Source organism: Streptopelia decaocto (assembly GCF_964273445.1).
Source record: "Streptopelia decaocto genome assembly, chromosome: 7".
NCBI lineage: Eukaryota > Metazoa > Chordata > Aves > Columbiformes > Columbidae > Streptopelia > Streptopelia decaocto.
In genome coordinates this window covers 24,748,719-24,762,624 of record NC_138661.1, presented here as the reverse complement: position 1 = coordinate 24,762,624, position 13,906 = coordinate 24,748,719, and the positions used below count along the sequence as shown (strand labels likewise).

The following is a 13,906-nucleotide window of genomic DNA, read 5'->3' as shown; positions in this document are numbered from 1 at the left end:
AAGTCTGTTTAAAATGAAGCCCTATATGACACAGCAGGATGTGTATCAGTCTTAGAGCTGTGTTATCTAAATGCCAGTGTGCTGTAATAGGGATGGCTCTTCGAATTCAATGTGCTGGTTATAGTGTCTTTTGACCTTTGGGGGCTTTGCAGGGAGTTAGGTTATCATAGGTAACAAATACATCTGGGCAGGAGCCAAACACATGACGGGATTCCAGTAAATATTCTCAGCAGCAAAACTGACTGGTGAGTCATTTTGTTTTCATTCACTCAAACCCCTTTAGACTCCCCTGCACTGAAAGGGTCATGCTGCCTCATCTGTTCTCTACTTGGATCATTTCCTATAAAATAAGGGAGCAATTTGCCAAGTGTATGAGTTAAGTATTTCCAGAGATGCACTCAGCTTTTTCTTTGCTTGAAAGAGAGGAATGAGCTCAGGCTTATATGGCAGTTGGCCATGAACTGGGGAAAAGACCCTTCTGGGACCAATCTCCCTTTGTGTATATCTGTTCCAGAAACACTTCAGCTAGTTTGGCCCAAAGACTTCAGTTTCCTTTGGTGTGATGCCATTAAGGGAGTGTCTTCTGGAATCTCATCACAAAAGTATTTAAAAACAACAACAAAACCCCAACAAAACAACAAACCTTTGAATTTCTCTGATCCAAAATAAAATGAGCTGTCACTTTTGTGTGATGTGCTGAGGGAAGTTGAACTTGTTCCCTCATGTTGTATATGTACAGTCTACATGCCTAGGCTTCCTGCTGATGATGCTGGTGATGTGGCTGAATACATGCAAAATTGAATAAAGGCAGGATGACAGGGTTCTCTTGGCTCTTTTGCAACTGCAGGCAAGAAATTGCTTGCATGAGTAGTTAAAACTGGTTACAAAAGAGGCACTTCAATAAGCAAAAGCTTTTCCAACTCTTGCCATGACTCTGCGATGTGTATTTGTGTGTGAGAGAGCTTTCTGTTCTGAGCTACGAGGGCAGCATCTTCCTGGTGCAGTAGCCCCTGCTGTGAACTGAACCTCAGTAGAAGGTATTTACTTATGTAGGCAAAAAAGCTGGATACCAGCCCAGGATCTAGCTTTAAAGATCACAAGTTGAAGAGTCACTTTCTTCCCTTGTGATTTCCTTGCCAACTGTAGCTGCATATTCCTTCCAGTGTCTTCTAAACCCTGCCTAAACACTTGAGAAACAAACAGAACGACAGTCACTTGTTAGATGTGGTTCTTTCCTGCCTATTCTGCATCGTGGCAGTTAAATCTGTATTCTACTCTAAGGAGCATGTATCTGGAAGTTTCAACGGGCAGGTTTTTTTGGCAATGCGATCATTCCTGGGCTTCTGGTTAGGATCTATTTATCTCATGTATCTTGTGACTGATGGTGTATTTTGGTTTTGTTTCCTCTGTCCCCAGACATAGTTGTTGGTACACAGTGGCTTTAGGAGGAAAAGGCTGGAAAAAATTGTGGGTTTGATCTAGTCATCTTCCTATGGAATAAGCCTCCTGTTTTTTCACTCTCGGATTCTCTATTCTTCTGTAGCCGAACCAGATTGTCCTGGAAGACAACATATTGGTGTCTCGTTACATCAGCAACCCCCTGCTCATAGATGGTGAGTGTGCTTAGGAATTGCTCTTCTCTCTTCCCCAAACCCCACACCTGAGGATCTCTGCAACCTTTGCAGGAATGTAGTTGAATAATTGAGTGATCTGTCTTTGTCTAGTACTAGAAAAATGTAGCTAGAGAATTCCTTAAAATCTGTAAGCTTTCCAGCTAGGAAAGCTCCAGACACCTATGTCAGTAGCAGATAATGGTTATTGCTGTCAGGGTCTGTTGAAATTCTTCAACTGGATATGATGTCTGAAAGATATTGGCAGTCACTGACTCCTGACAACTGTGTTTCAGATTTCAAATTCGATGTGCGCCTCTATGTTCTGGTTACATCCTATGATCCACTTGTCATCTATCTCTACGAAGAAGGACTGGCCAGGTAGGGGAGGTTTCTTCTTTCTCCATGTACCTGCACTTGGTGATTCAGAGATATCTTGGCTTGTCTCTGTACTCCTGACACAATAGCAAATGAAGGGAGTGCCAGTTAGAGACTTCTGCAGAGTTCAAATATTAATATATTAATATATGTATCATGCTGTGTCCCGTCAATTTTTCTGTAGGATATAGGATCTTTAGTGAGGGACTTCAACTCTTAAGGGTTGAATGGCCAAAGACACCATCATAGGCATGTCCATTCTCAAGGTTGGGTTCTTCTTGAAACTCTTGGGACTCTTGGTGCCTTTGTGCCCCTTCTCCATCCTCCAAGGTGAAGGGAATCTAAACTCCCTCAATTTCTGTTTAATTCTAAAGACAAAAGTAGTTGGAGACCTGTTGTTGGCTGTATTTGCCTTTGTTTTAATACTTTCAACTGCTTTTCTGAATTTTAGGTCGGTATTTGTATTTTCTACAGTGTAGTTTAGACTAGTTCACTGTTCTTACCCTGCAAGATGTGAGTTTCCTTTTGCATGTAAGCCATGAAAGATACTTAAGATTCCCATGAGGAACACTTATCTACCCAAAATAGCTGTTTCTATTCATCACAGGAGACTAGCTAAATACCTGTCTATAGTAACTAATAAACTTGAAATTATCACCCCTCTGAATTTTCAACAGACCAGAAGCTTAACTGTAATGGTGTTTGAGAAAAGAGCATTATAGGACTGTTCTGCAATAGTTTTGAGCAGTGCTGAATCTGTGTTAGAAGTACAGCTGATGTAGACAGAAAGAATATATGTAGGGTTCAAGCTTGCATGGCTCTGACTTGGGCAGATACTGAATCCAGCTTTATCCAAAGCAGATATTGAATCCAAGAGGGTATATTAATTATGTTCCCATGAGAAATATCCTCCTTTAAATTGATTAACAGATCCCCTTCAGGTGTGTTGTGATGTGCCTCTCCCTGCAAACATCATGTGAACAGATTGTTTCCTTAAAGGAGGACAGGATGGGGCACCTTATCTTGGTCAGTGGAAAACTTGACAACTATATTCACTTTAGAAAAGGAGCCTTAAACAGGCCTGGTATGCCAGACTTCTGTCTTGGGAATCAGCAATTAAATTGTTAGTTGCTAATATTGCATGTTATTGGAAAGTGAAGAGGGAAACAAGATAATTGATTGTGAATATATGAGTAGATTGCTTGGACGTTCTGAAAATGGGCAGTGCACAGTAGGCCTCCAAAATATTATTTGCACCATCATTAATGTCTTAAAGGTAGTTCTGCTGGCCTCGTTGTAACAAGGGAGTTTACTAAAATCCTAAAAAACCATCCGTGTAAGAGATGAGTGTTCTACTATGTTTGGGAGCGAGTGTGCCAGTTCCATGATAGATAGCTTTTGTCTCTGACAGTAGAGTAACATGTTTTGCTTGGGATGGAAGTGTGTATGGGCATGCGTATACTTTTTCTTTTAACAATTCTATTTGTATTAGAGGTCCAGGAAAGGAAATGAGGAAAGGAGCAAGTGTATTATTTTGACTGAAATACCCTAGTCAAACTTCTAGTGAATCACTTAAGATAAAATCGTCAAATTGTTTAGGTGGGAAGGGAAGGCTTGGAGGTCTTTAGTCTAACGTCCTCTCAAGACAAGACCTTCTTCAAAGTTTGGTAGGTACTCTACAGCCTTATACCGTAAAGTTCCAAGTACCTTCCAAAAATGGAGATTCCATAGTCTTTCCTGATGACCTGTTCCAATATTTGATTATTCTCACTGTGAATGTGTGTGTTTTATATCTAATCAGAATTTTCCTTGTTGCAATTTGACTGCCTATTGTCCTTCTGCTATGCACCTTTCTGAAAAGTCTGACTCTGTCTTTCTAGCCATGCATTAAGAGATGAATACAGCTGTTAGATCTATTCATAGCCTCCTCATCTGCAAACTAAACAATCCTTTTCTCCTCAGCTTCTCCTTGTACATCATGTTTTTCAGACCATTTTAATAGCTCTCTGCCAGACTTGCTCCACTTAGTCAATACTTGTACTGGGGGACTTGTAACTGGACAGGATGTTCCAGATGTGTGTCCAGTGCTTGCTAAGCACTCACGAGTAAGAGATGCTAATCACTTCCCTCAGCTTGCTGGCTGCACTCTTGTTGATACAGCCCAGCATGTAGTTAGCCTTCATTATTGCTTAGGCAAACTGCTAATTTGTATTTGGTTTGTTGTCCACCAGGACTGCTTGTCTGTTCTTCAGACCTGCTTTCTGTCCACCAACCTGCACTGTTGAACAGGGTTATTCCTCCCAGGTACGAGACTTTTGCAATTGCTCTTGGTAAAGTTCATGAGGGTTCTGTTAGCTCATTCCTCCAGCTTTACAGGACCCATTTGAGTGTTCAAGTCTTGAGCCCTGCCTCCTACTTCTCTCCCTTTGTCCCCAGAACCATTCGTGTCATCCTAGAAGGCAATCGGGAGGCATTAGATGTGATTTGCTCTCAGAAAATTTGTGCTTGCTATTCCCAATAATTTTATCCTTCATGTCCCTGGAAATACCTTGCTGGAAGATAGTCTAGGAGCTCCTACTGGTAGCAAGACTGTAGATGACCTGGGCTGTCCTAGGTAAAATGTCTCTTGAAACAATGATCTGATTTATCTGAGTTTGTGAACTGGTGTCCCTACTTGATAACTTAGATGCTGGCTATCTGAATTTATTTGTTCTTTTGACATTCAGAATATCCACCTCTAGAGCTTGAAACACTGTTGTGGTCAACTGTGAGTGAATAGCTTAATTATTCTTTCTGGGTATTCATCCAGAAGCATCCATCTGAACAATTCTGGGCTTTCCATGTTGGTAAGATCCCATGTTGCAGTAGTATTTGCAAGTCACTTTTCAGTGTTCTAAAATCCTTAACAGTCTTATACATGTTTAGATTCCATTTGTTTAAACAATAATCAAATCTAGAACACATGGTGTCCACATACATGACAAGTGGAACATATATGTACAGGACACCACAGTATTAATAATGGCAGTTATCCTTTCCTTCAACTTGCATCCCATATTACAGCTCTCTCTGAGAGTTACCACGTATATGGAGACTGTGACATGAGGTATCTCAATGCAGCTCTGTGATACTGTCACCTGTACCAGTACAACTGTAGGACTGGTGTAGAGGAAATAACGAGATGCTATCTCTGGTCCAAGGACAGTCCTGACTTTGGAGGGTAACTCTAGTTCTGTTATGGAACTTCAGCTATGCCGTGAGCAATTTCAGCTGTTGTCAGCTACGGCTGAAGGCTCGCAGCAACACTTGTAGTTGAATGCTTTCACATGGTAGGTATAAATTTATTGCAAACAGTATCTTTACTCTGAAATTTTTCCCATCTATGGCTGACAAGTTGGTGTGTCTATGCAGCAGTTGCTGGCAACCTGTCTCTAGAGGACAGCACTCAAGCATGAGCAGAAGTTGACAGAAAACTTTAGGTAGGCTGTTCTGTGTGGCCTCCAGATGGCACTAGTAGTCTTTAGCGTTAGCGATTTGGCTTTTCCCGTGCCCTGGATTTGTAAATTCGGTTGGTGAGAGTTAAAGAATCTGGGGCGACTGGATTCTGGCTTCCTATTTAGCTTTTGTGCCTTCCATTTAACAGTGCAAGTTAAGTGCTGGGAGAGACCCTTTTATTGCCTCATTCAATGTAATGCTTTGGTTTAAAGCTGGGACTAAACTTGAGCTGTGTGGGGAAGGGGGAATGCTTTAACCTTTGGGAGTGGAAGCTGGTTTTTATTCTTTACTAAAGAAAAAAAAACTGCACTGCTTAAGAGCAGAAGCAATTTGTAGCAGAGAACTGGGAGGTAAGATTAGGGCCTGTATTCAAATGTGGTATTGAAGCAATCTAAGGGGAAACCTACCAGCACAACAAAGGAAGCTGTTTTTGGGACCTCTGCTAGGACTTGTGTTGTGCTACGGTGACTTCCATGTGTTGAGTTTGCTTTCTGAAGGTAGGTGGTCTCTGAAGTGTAATCAGGATGACTTCTTCTGGGTTGTTCTGTTGAATTTCTTTTTCCCTTTGTCTGTCTGAAACGTAATGTTCCCCTTCAGTGTTATGTTTTGCATATTCCAAGTAAAGAGGAACCTGACTGTTCCAGTGAAGTTGGTGACCTCTACCAGAAAAGGAGTGCTGTGAGGAAATCATAAGATGTAAAGATCTTTAAAAGGGACAGACTTGGCATAATGTACATTTGCGATGTTTGACTGGATACTTTCTTAGGCTTCGTTTCTCTTGGTACAACTACACTTGTAATTACATGATCTAGGGTGGAATTTGAGGCTTCAGTGCTAAGGAGAAGAAAGGGATTATGGATCCAGCATGTGTAACTTGTGTTTCACTTTCCATGTGGAAGAGTGAAGACAAAACTTCTTTTGAAGGAGATGTGAAGGGTATATACCCAGAGATATGTAACAAAGCCTTCAGCTATTGTTGCTTGTTGTGTGCTGGAAGTACTGAATAACTGGCTTGCCCATGCCAAAGTTCTCTTTTTTTTCTTTTTTTTTTTAATGTAATTTTTCAGTAAAATATTGACCTCAAAGCTTTTTTTTGTTTATCCCCTGAAAGAATATTGAGTAGAACTTAGGAAGTGCTGATGTTAAGCAGTTTTTTCTAACTATTTCTACCCCACCCAGCATGGAATAAGCTGTATTTAGTAGGGACAGAAACTTAGGTCAGCAGAATCAGGTGTCAGGCTTCTGGAGAGTTATTAAGAATGGTATCAGTGAATGTGCTCTATGTTTTCATCTTGTTACAACACTACTGTTCTTGTCTCCCTAAAACTCTATCAAACCTGCTCTTGCATGTTTTGGGCCTGGGCCATCTCTAGAAGGAATGTTGCTAATAGATTCATCTGGGGGTATTCAGTGATCTGTTTGGAGGAGGTGGGCTTGTTTTTTTTCCACTCTTTCTTGAGGATTGAAACAAGATTGAAGCTGTGCTTAAGGCATAAAGCAGCACTAGGTCACTTAATATCCCTGTCTGTTGGACTGAAAAATGTGGTGTTGAACTCGTTGATAGTACAAATTTTTTAAAAAGTAGACGAAGTGTACTGCTGTACATCTGTTAAATTCACAGATATTTAGTAACTTGGTGCTGAAAAGGGCAATTATCATTTAGATTGGCGATCTGTGATTCACAGCCTGCAGAACTGTAGCTGGCACCTTTGCATTTGAGATACAGGTTTGGAGAAAGAGATGGTCCTGGCAAGCTTGGTCCAGGTTTGCCTGAGAATGTAACTCCATCATCTGATCATATGTTAAAAGTCTAGATAGTTTTATTTATCTAAGACTTCCAAAATACGTAATGGAATATATTTATTGACATACCTTTTATAGCCTAGTATGAAGAAGTGCATTGTTAATAAACTACAGTCTTAATTACAAACATTGACCTGCTTTTGAAGGTGACTCACCAAGTTCAGTTATGTGGCAGTCCAAAGGCTGTTCTTACAGCCAACTGTTGAATTGGTGGATTATGCTGTTTTTCTGAGAGGCATCCATGCAAGGAGAAAATAACAAGCCTGAAGAGGACATGGGGCCAGGAGTAGCTTGTGTTTTTGTGAGACTTCCCCATTTTGCTGACTAGGGATGCCTCTCTCCTGTCTGACTTTCGCTCCCTCTGTGTACCTCCTTGTTGGACAGCAGGGAGCCTGGTGGTCCTGTCTTGCTTGGTGCCTGCAGACATAATGGGGGCTTGACACATAGTGTGGTGAATTCACAGTGAAATGGCTCTTCATTTTGGGGAGACTTCTCTATAGCCTACTCTTTTTCCTAAACTACTGTTTAGACTGCCTTATTCCTGAACCTGCATGACTGGAAGGGTCCTAGCCCAGCAGGCACTTTTTAGTTGGATTGACACTGAATTTGAAAAATAGATTAAAAACAAACAAACAACCCCCACCCCAACAACAACAAACAACCAAACAGGCAAAACTGAGCTGAAAACCAAACGTTCTTACAAAGGGCCCAAGGAGGAGCAGCTGGAAGAGACTCTCCAGAGGGACATGGGAGGCAGGACAGACAGCCAGGCTTCACAGAGGCTACTGTCCTGCAGCCTGAGCTCACCCCCATGGCCTCACAACACCCCCTCCTTTGGTAGCCCGGCTTCCTAATTAGCACTGGCTCTGCTGGGATATTTACCTTTTCTGTGCTGGATTCCTGTGGTTTCCGAAGAATTCAGGTGCTCGATCAGAGCCAAGGAATTCACATTACTTCACAGGCTGTGCTTAGGCTAGAGCCGGCACAGCAGCCCCATCCCCCTTGCAGTAACCCCTGCCTGACAGGTCTCTGTTTCTTAGAGAGCTTAACTCACTTCTGCATGGACGCCTGTGATCAGACTACAACCACTTTGGTAGATGTGGCCTCACACAAAAGCTGTGGAGCCAAGTTTTTCACTAGATGTCCCCACTGGACCAATGAATGGTGCCTCAAGCCAGAAGAATTTCTGCTGCTTCCTGGCTTTTTAATTAAGGTAAGTAGGGTTTGAGTCACTGAGGGGAAAGATCTATCTGTCTGTCTGTCTATCTATGGCTCTTAATAGAAATTTACTGCCTATACAGAAACAAGTTATCTGATTTGAGACTGTGTTTTTTACCTTGGAGTAGTTGGGCCTCAGGCTGCTACTGTGTGAGAGTTACAAGGAAGCCTACTGTGTATATTTTTTAATATATGTAATATAAATATTTTTTATAATTTTTTTTACTATATGTATTTAAGTCATGGCGTAGCAATGCCCTCTGTTAAATCTGGTTCCCATGGCAGGTAGCTAGACAGTTGTGTAAGATACAGGACGTGGCCCTTAGTTATGGTCCTTGGACAAGGGTTTTGTTTTGAACAACCTGCTTTTGTTGAGCTTCACCAAAACCGCTCTTTTAATTGAAAGAGTTGTTTAAAAAAAAAAAAGAGAAAAATGACTCCTTGAGCAATATCTGTATCTCTTGCAGTGATGTAGTTAGAATATTGACGAAGCATATCACTATTCTTCAATAAAAAGAAGCGTGTCTTGCTAGCATCAGCAACCTGTCTTCTTGATGGCATATTTTAGGAAATTCTGAAGGAAAGGTAGCTAAATATTAACTAGCAAATTCATTTTTGGTCTCTTCTATAGACCCTTTCTCATCTTTCATGTTGCTCAAATTACTTTTTTTTTTTTTTCTTCTCTTTTTCCTCCCTGTTCCCCTGCCCCCCCCATAGTCCTTTGAGTCTGTCTTTGGGTAGCAGAGGGTGTTCTATCCAGGCATAGTGGGTCTCTGGGTATATTTACATGACCCTACTGTTGCATTTCACAGACAGGGTCAGCATAGTAAAGAATTGTAGAGGCTGGGCAACTTCTGGTGACAGCCTGCACAATGGGAAACTAGAGAACGTGAGAAACGGAATAGAAAAGGTTCATTGAGTCAGCGTGGCTGAGGTTGGAAGGGAGCTCTGGAGGTCATCCGATTCAACTTTCCTGCTCAAGAAGGGCCACCTAGACTCGGTTGCCCAGAACGATGTACAGGTTGTTTTTTTAATATCTCCAAGGAAGGAGACTTTACAGCTTCTCTGGGCAACCTGTGCCAACGCTTGGTCACCCTCGTGGTGTTTCGTAATGCTCCATAGGTTCAAAATCGTGTAAATGGCAGCATGTAAGTTGAAAACTAGCAAATGTGTTACGAAAAGATAAAAAAAGGAAAACAAATAAATGAGAAATGAGGGGTTGGTTTGTTTGTTTCTTCCATGTCCATGCAAGCATCTGGTAAAACTGCTCCCTGGATCTTATTCTTTAACATAGAACTGTTTGAATACTTTTGTCCAGCTTTGGTTAGATAAATTCTGCCATCATAGAGATGTCACCAAAGCTCCTTTTTATGTTTAGTAATCCCCTTACAAGCTGTGACTCATACTCAGTTGCAAACTGCCACATCAGGTGGATGCTGTAGAAAATATTCATGTTGGAGACAGAGGGATTGTGATGGTCTCTTAGACTTCTGTTTTCTGTCCTGTACTGCCAGAGAACTGGGTCCCAGGTGGCATTTTGGAGTCTGGACCTTGATAGTGTTAAAAATGGAAATATCTGTAGCTCTCCTCTACCAGTTCTAGTCCGTTGACCAATTCCCTTAGGGCTTTTTGTTTCTTCCCAATTTTAAAAGCAGTTCATGGGAACCATGAAGAAAACTGAATGGTGCAAACAACTTTCTATGTGTCCTTAGTTCTCTAAACAGCTAATGGCATCTAATTGACTAACAGGGAAGCCGAAGTCCAACACACAGGAAGGGGAGAGGGACTGAGGAAGTGACTCCAAGCATAGAATGTGAGGAGTGTGCTTATAGAAATACCGCACTGGTTATTTCCAGGACATTTCGGTGGGAACTCTATTTGCAGTCCTGGAAAAGACTATCATAACTGGGCTTTTTCTGTAGCACTTGTTTGAGGGAAAAAGGATTAACTATTCTTCTTCTTGCTCCAGGATTTCTTCTCTTCTCCTCCTCCTTTCCCAGGCCCTGGCTAGATGTCTCAAATAAGCATTCCAGAACTGCCAAGTTTCATGCAAACCCATGTAACATCTTCTGTAAATATTTAATGATCCAGTTTACGTATTTTCAAAATGACTTGCATATGGCAAACTTTACCTTGTGGTCAATTAATTTCCTGAAGTAAGGCCAGGGCTAAGGCAAGGGGTGGTGTCCAACCTCTTGAGTGGTGTCCTGCCTGTATATGTGACAGTAAAAGGGTCAGTTGTTTGGGTTAAGGCAGTGTAGGGGGGTGTGGGTTAAGGGCCAGTCAAAGTTTGGCATGGTGTGGTGGATTTGGGGATTTCTAGAGATGAGTGTGGGCTCTGTAACATGTTGTGTAGACTGCTAGGTCAACAGGGAAAAGTGCTGCATGTCACTTGTTGAGTAGGTGGCCTGCTGAAGGTGGAAGTTAAGCTTCCTTATTAGGCTTATGGTGAACTTTTACCAGATGGGGAGGGAAGGCAGTAATCTGCCAGGATCTGAATGCTGAACGTGATTTTTAACAGGGGAAGCCTGAAGCATGCAAGGGAGGCAGAGGTCTGGGATGCCTCTGTGCTATGCTATTAGTCTGGAGGTTGAGAGTACTTCTGGAATCTGAAGTAATTAGTAAGGATTTCTCCCTTGATTTTTCTGTTCCTGCTACCCAGGCCACCTGCTGCCACTACTGCCACCCTACTCCTTGCTATTGATTGCTCTTTCCCCTTCTCTGATCCAAGAGAAGGTGCAGCCAGAGGGGTGGTAAATGTGCTGTTGTTGAAGGTGAGCTCTGTTGCAGTGTGTGGTTGCTGGTAAAAGGAACTGGTGGTTGCCTTTGTTTGAGCTGGTGTGTGCCTGTGTGACTTGGCTGTGACCAGCTGAGACATGGGCAAGTGTGTCAGAACAACAGATTATGTGTGTGTCATTCCTCTGTTCTAAGTTTTGAATTTGGAAATCAAGGGCATCTTTCTCTGTCCTGCTGAGGAAAGAGAAGCTGCAGTGAAAGGGAGGGAGGCTGCCAGGGCTGTTCACAGTATGGTTGCTGATACCTCTGCCTGGGAGGCTGTATTGCTGGCAACAGTTTTTGAGGAGACTGAACAGTGCACAATCAACCTCAGTTTAACCTTTCCGATTTCCAAGTGTAGTTTTGGGTTAGAAGCTCCCCACAGTATTTCTGTTTAGAGGCTTTTGGAATCTAAATGCTTGTGTATCACATTAGTAGGTGTCCTTATCACTTTCCAGAATTTTAAAAGGACAAGATTCATTAGAAGGGGGAAGGATCTTTGAGAGAATGGGAGTGCAGTAAGGACAGGGAAACAAGTTAATGAAAGTGAATATTGTTGATATCACTTGTTCAATTTAGACAGTTAACACAGGCAGTATATGATATCACAACAAGGGAAGGTGCTTCCCATGTCCTTGATGCTGTGAGCTATATTATCTCTGAGTGACATGTATCACAGAGGTGACCCAGATTAATGCTGGGATAAGGGCCTGTCCTCCCCTCCATTCTGTTCCCCCTAGTCCGTCAGCAGGTGAAAGAGTTCAGTCAACACAGGAGAAATCCACCTTTGAAAACTTGTGGTTAGAACCTGTGTTTTGGAGAAAGCAGGTCTGAATTCTGGCCAAAACAGAGTTGATACCCTTCAGATGGTGGATACAGAACAGACATCCTTTCCTTTCTTGATGACCTCTGTAATATTTCACATTTTTAACAGGAAGGACTGCTGGTTTAGATGAGGTGGGGTCAGAGGAATGCACTGAAGTGGCAGGAAACCTTCCTGTGTGACTAATAGTGGAAAATTTCACCTGTTGCTAGATCGGTTTCTTTTTCACTTGACGAGTCCTACAGGAAAAATCTTCTAAGAATTCAAAGCAATGTGGATCCAGCTGTTGAACCATTCAGACCACACAAACTTCACTACCAGCAATACACAGTGGTGTTAAGTGTATTGGGTCTCTACATTACAAAGCCTATGGAGTAGTCCAGAACTTGGACAGAGTCAGATCACAGTGGGGGAGAATAAGAGTTGCTTGAAGCAGAGCAAGAAAGAGGTGATGTTAGTGAGCCAAAGATTGTGTTTTGAAGAGTTTCACTTGATAAAATAGTCTCCTTTGGCTGAAGATGCACCTCCGCATGTGGACAGTCCAGCCTCCAGTTTAGCAGTACTCCTGGATTCCTGGCTGATTGCAGGCTCTCACATAGCAGCATCCATGAGTAATGCTTTGGCTAGGAAACAGTCCTGTCCTGGCAGATGATGACCTGGCCTCAGTTATTTGTGCCTTCATCACTCTTTGGCTGAGTAGTAGCAATATGAGATACCTGGGCATGAAGCCTTTAGTGCTTAGGAAAATATTAATAGCCCGTGCCGAATCTTGCAGCATGTGCCTGTGGTAAGTTGTGTTACTGAGAAAGCATCAGACTTGCCCTTTGTTTTCTGTGCCACCTTACCATATCATTTCTAAATTGCTTTTAGAATATTGACCCTTATCTTTTAGGTGACAAATATTCAGTTCTTCGAAGGAGCCTGAAATTGGCAAAGGGGCCCAAAGCTGGGAGAGAGGCCTGAAATTGGAAAAGAGGGGGGCCTGCAATGAAGTCAGAAAAGAGCGGGCTATTACAATGAAATAATCCTCTAAAAGACTGTCAGATTTCTCAAGATTTTATTCTAACCTCAGGTTAACACCTAGAAGATTTTACAAACGTTGAAGTTTTCCTACTTTCTACTCTTACTGTAAGGCCTGTTCCTATGACCTTAGTGTCTCTGAAAATAACGTGTGAATTTCTGTTGAAGGAAGACAGTCTGTAGCATGCGAGTCTCCTGTCTTTCCTGGAGAGAACAAGTGCGGTGGCTGAGTAGCTTTGTTACTAGAGTAGAAGTACAGTATGAAAAGCTGTAAAACTGCAGAGTGTCAAAGGTAATCGTAACTGGTCTTTCAGTGGTAGTAACACTTTTACATCCCAAGCAAGTACAAAACACAGTGGGGGTGTGGGCTATTGCCAGCATTGTACCTGTGGTCTGTCACCAATCTAACATCCAGAGGCTACTGATAGAGACTCTAGAAATTACTTGGATTTTCCATTTGCAGACTTGCACTTAGCATGAGGCTAGTAAGGCTGTCAGACCAGCTCTCCGAGAATGTATTAATCTGGCATTTGAATCTTTTGTTTAAAACCTGGTTTTTTTTTTTTTGATAGGAAACTTGATTTATTTAATGTTTTGTGATGTTGCTTGGTTTTTTTTTTGATGCATTGCTGAACTGGCCCATAATATCCCTTAAGATAACAACATCCTGGTAGAAGAGAAAGTTTGTGTACTGAGAGCTCTAAAACTCATTGAAATACCTTCTGAATAATAATTTCCCATGGAAATGTAAATTCTATGGGCATGGAGTTCAGACCACCTAATA

At 42.0% G+C, this 13,906-nt stretch overlaps 1 protein-coding gene across 4 annotated transcripts in view; it reads left to right on the top strand.

The window, feature by feature from the left end:
* Positions 1-13,906, top strand: part of TTLL5 (tubulin tyrosine ligase like 5) — a 136,361-nt gene that overhangs the window by 8,236 nt on the left and 114,219 nt on the right. For all 4 annotated transcript variants that reach the window (XM_082058450.1, XM_082058448.1, XM_082058449.1 and 1 more), the window contains exons 8-9: positions 1,544-1,613; positions 1,907-1,991. In XM_082058450.1, coding sequence (XP_081914576.1) covers positions 1,544-1,613; positions 1,907-1,991 — 155 coding nt within the window. The remainder of the gene's footprint in view (positions 1-1,543; positions 1,614-1,906; positions 1,992-13,906) is intronic.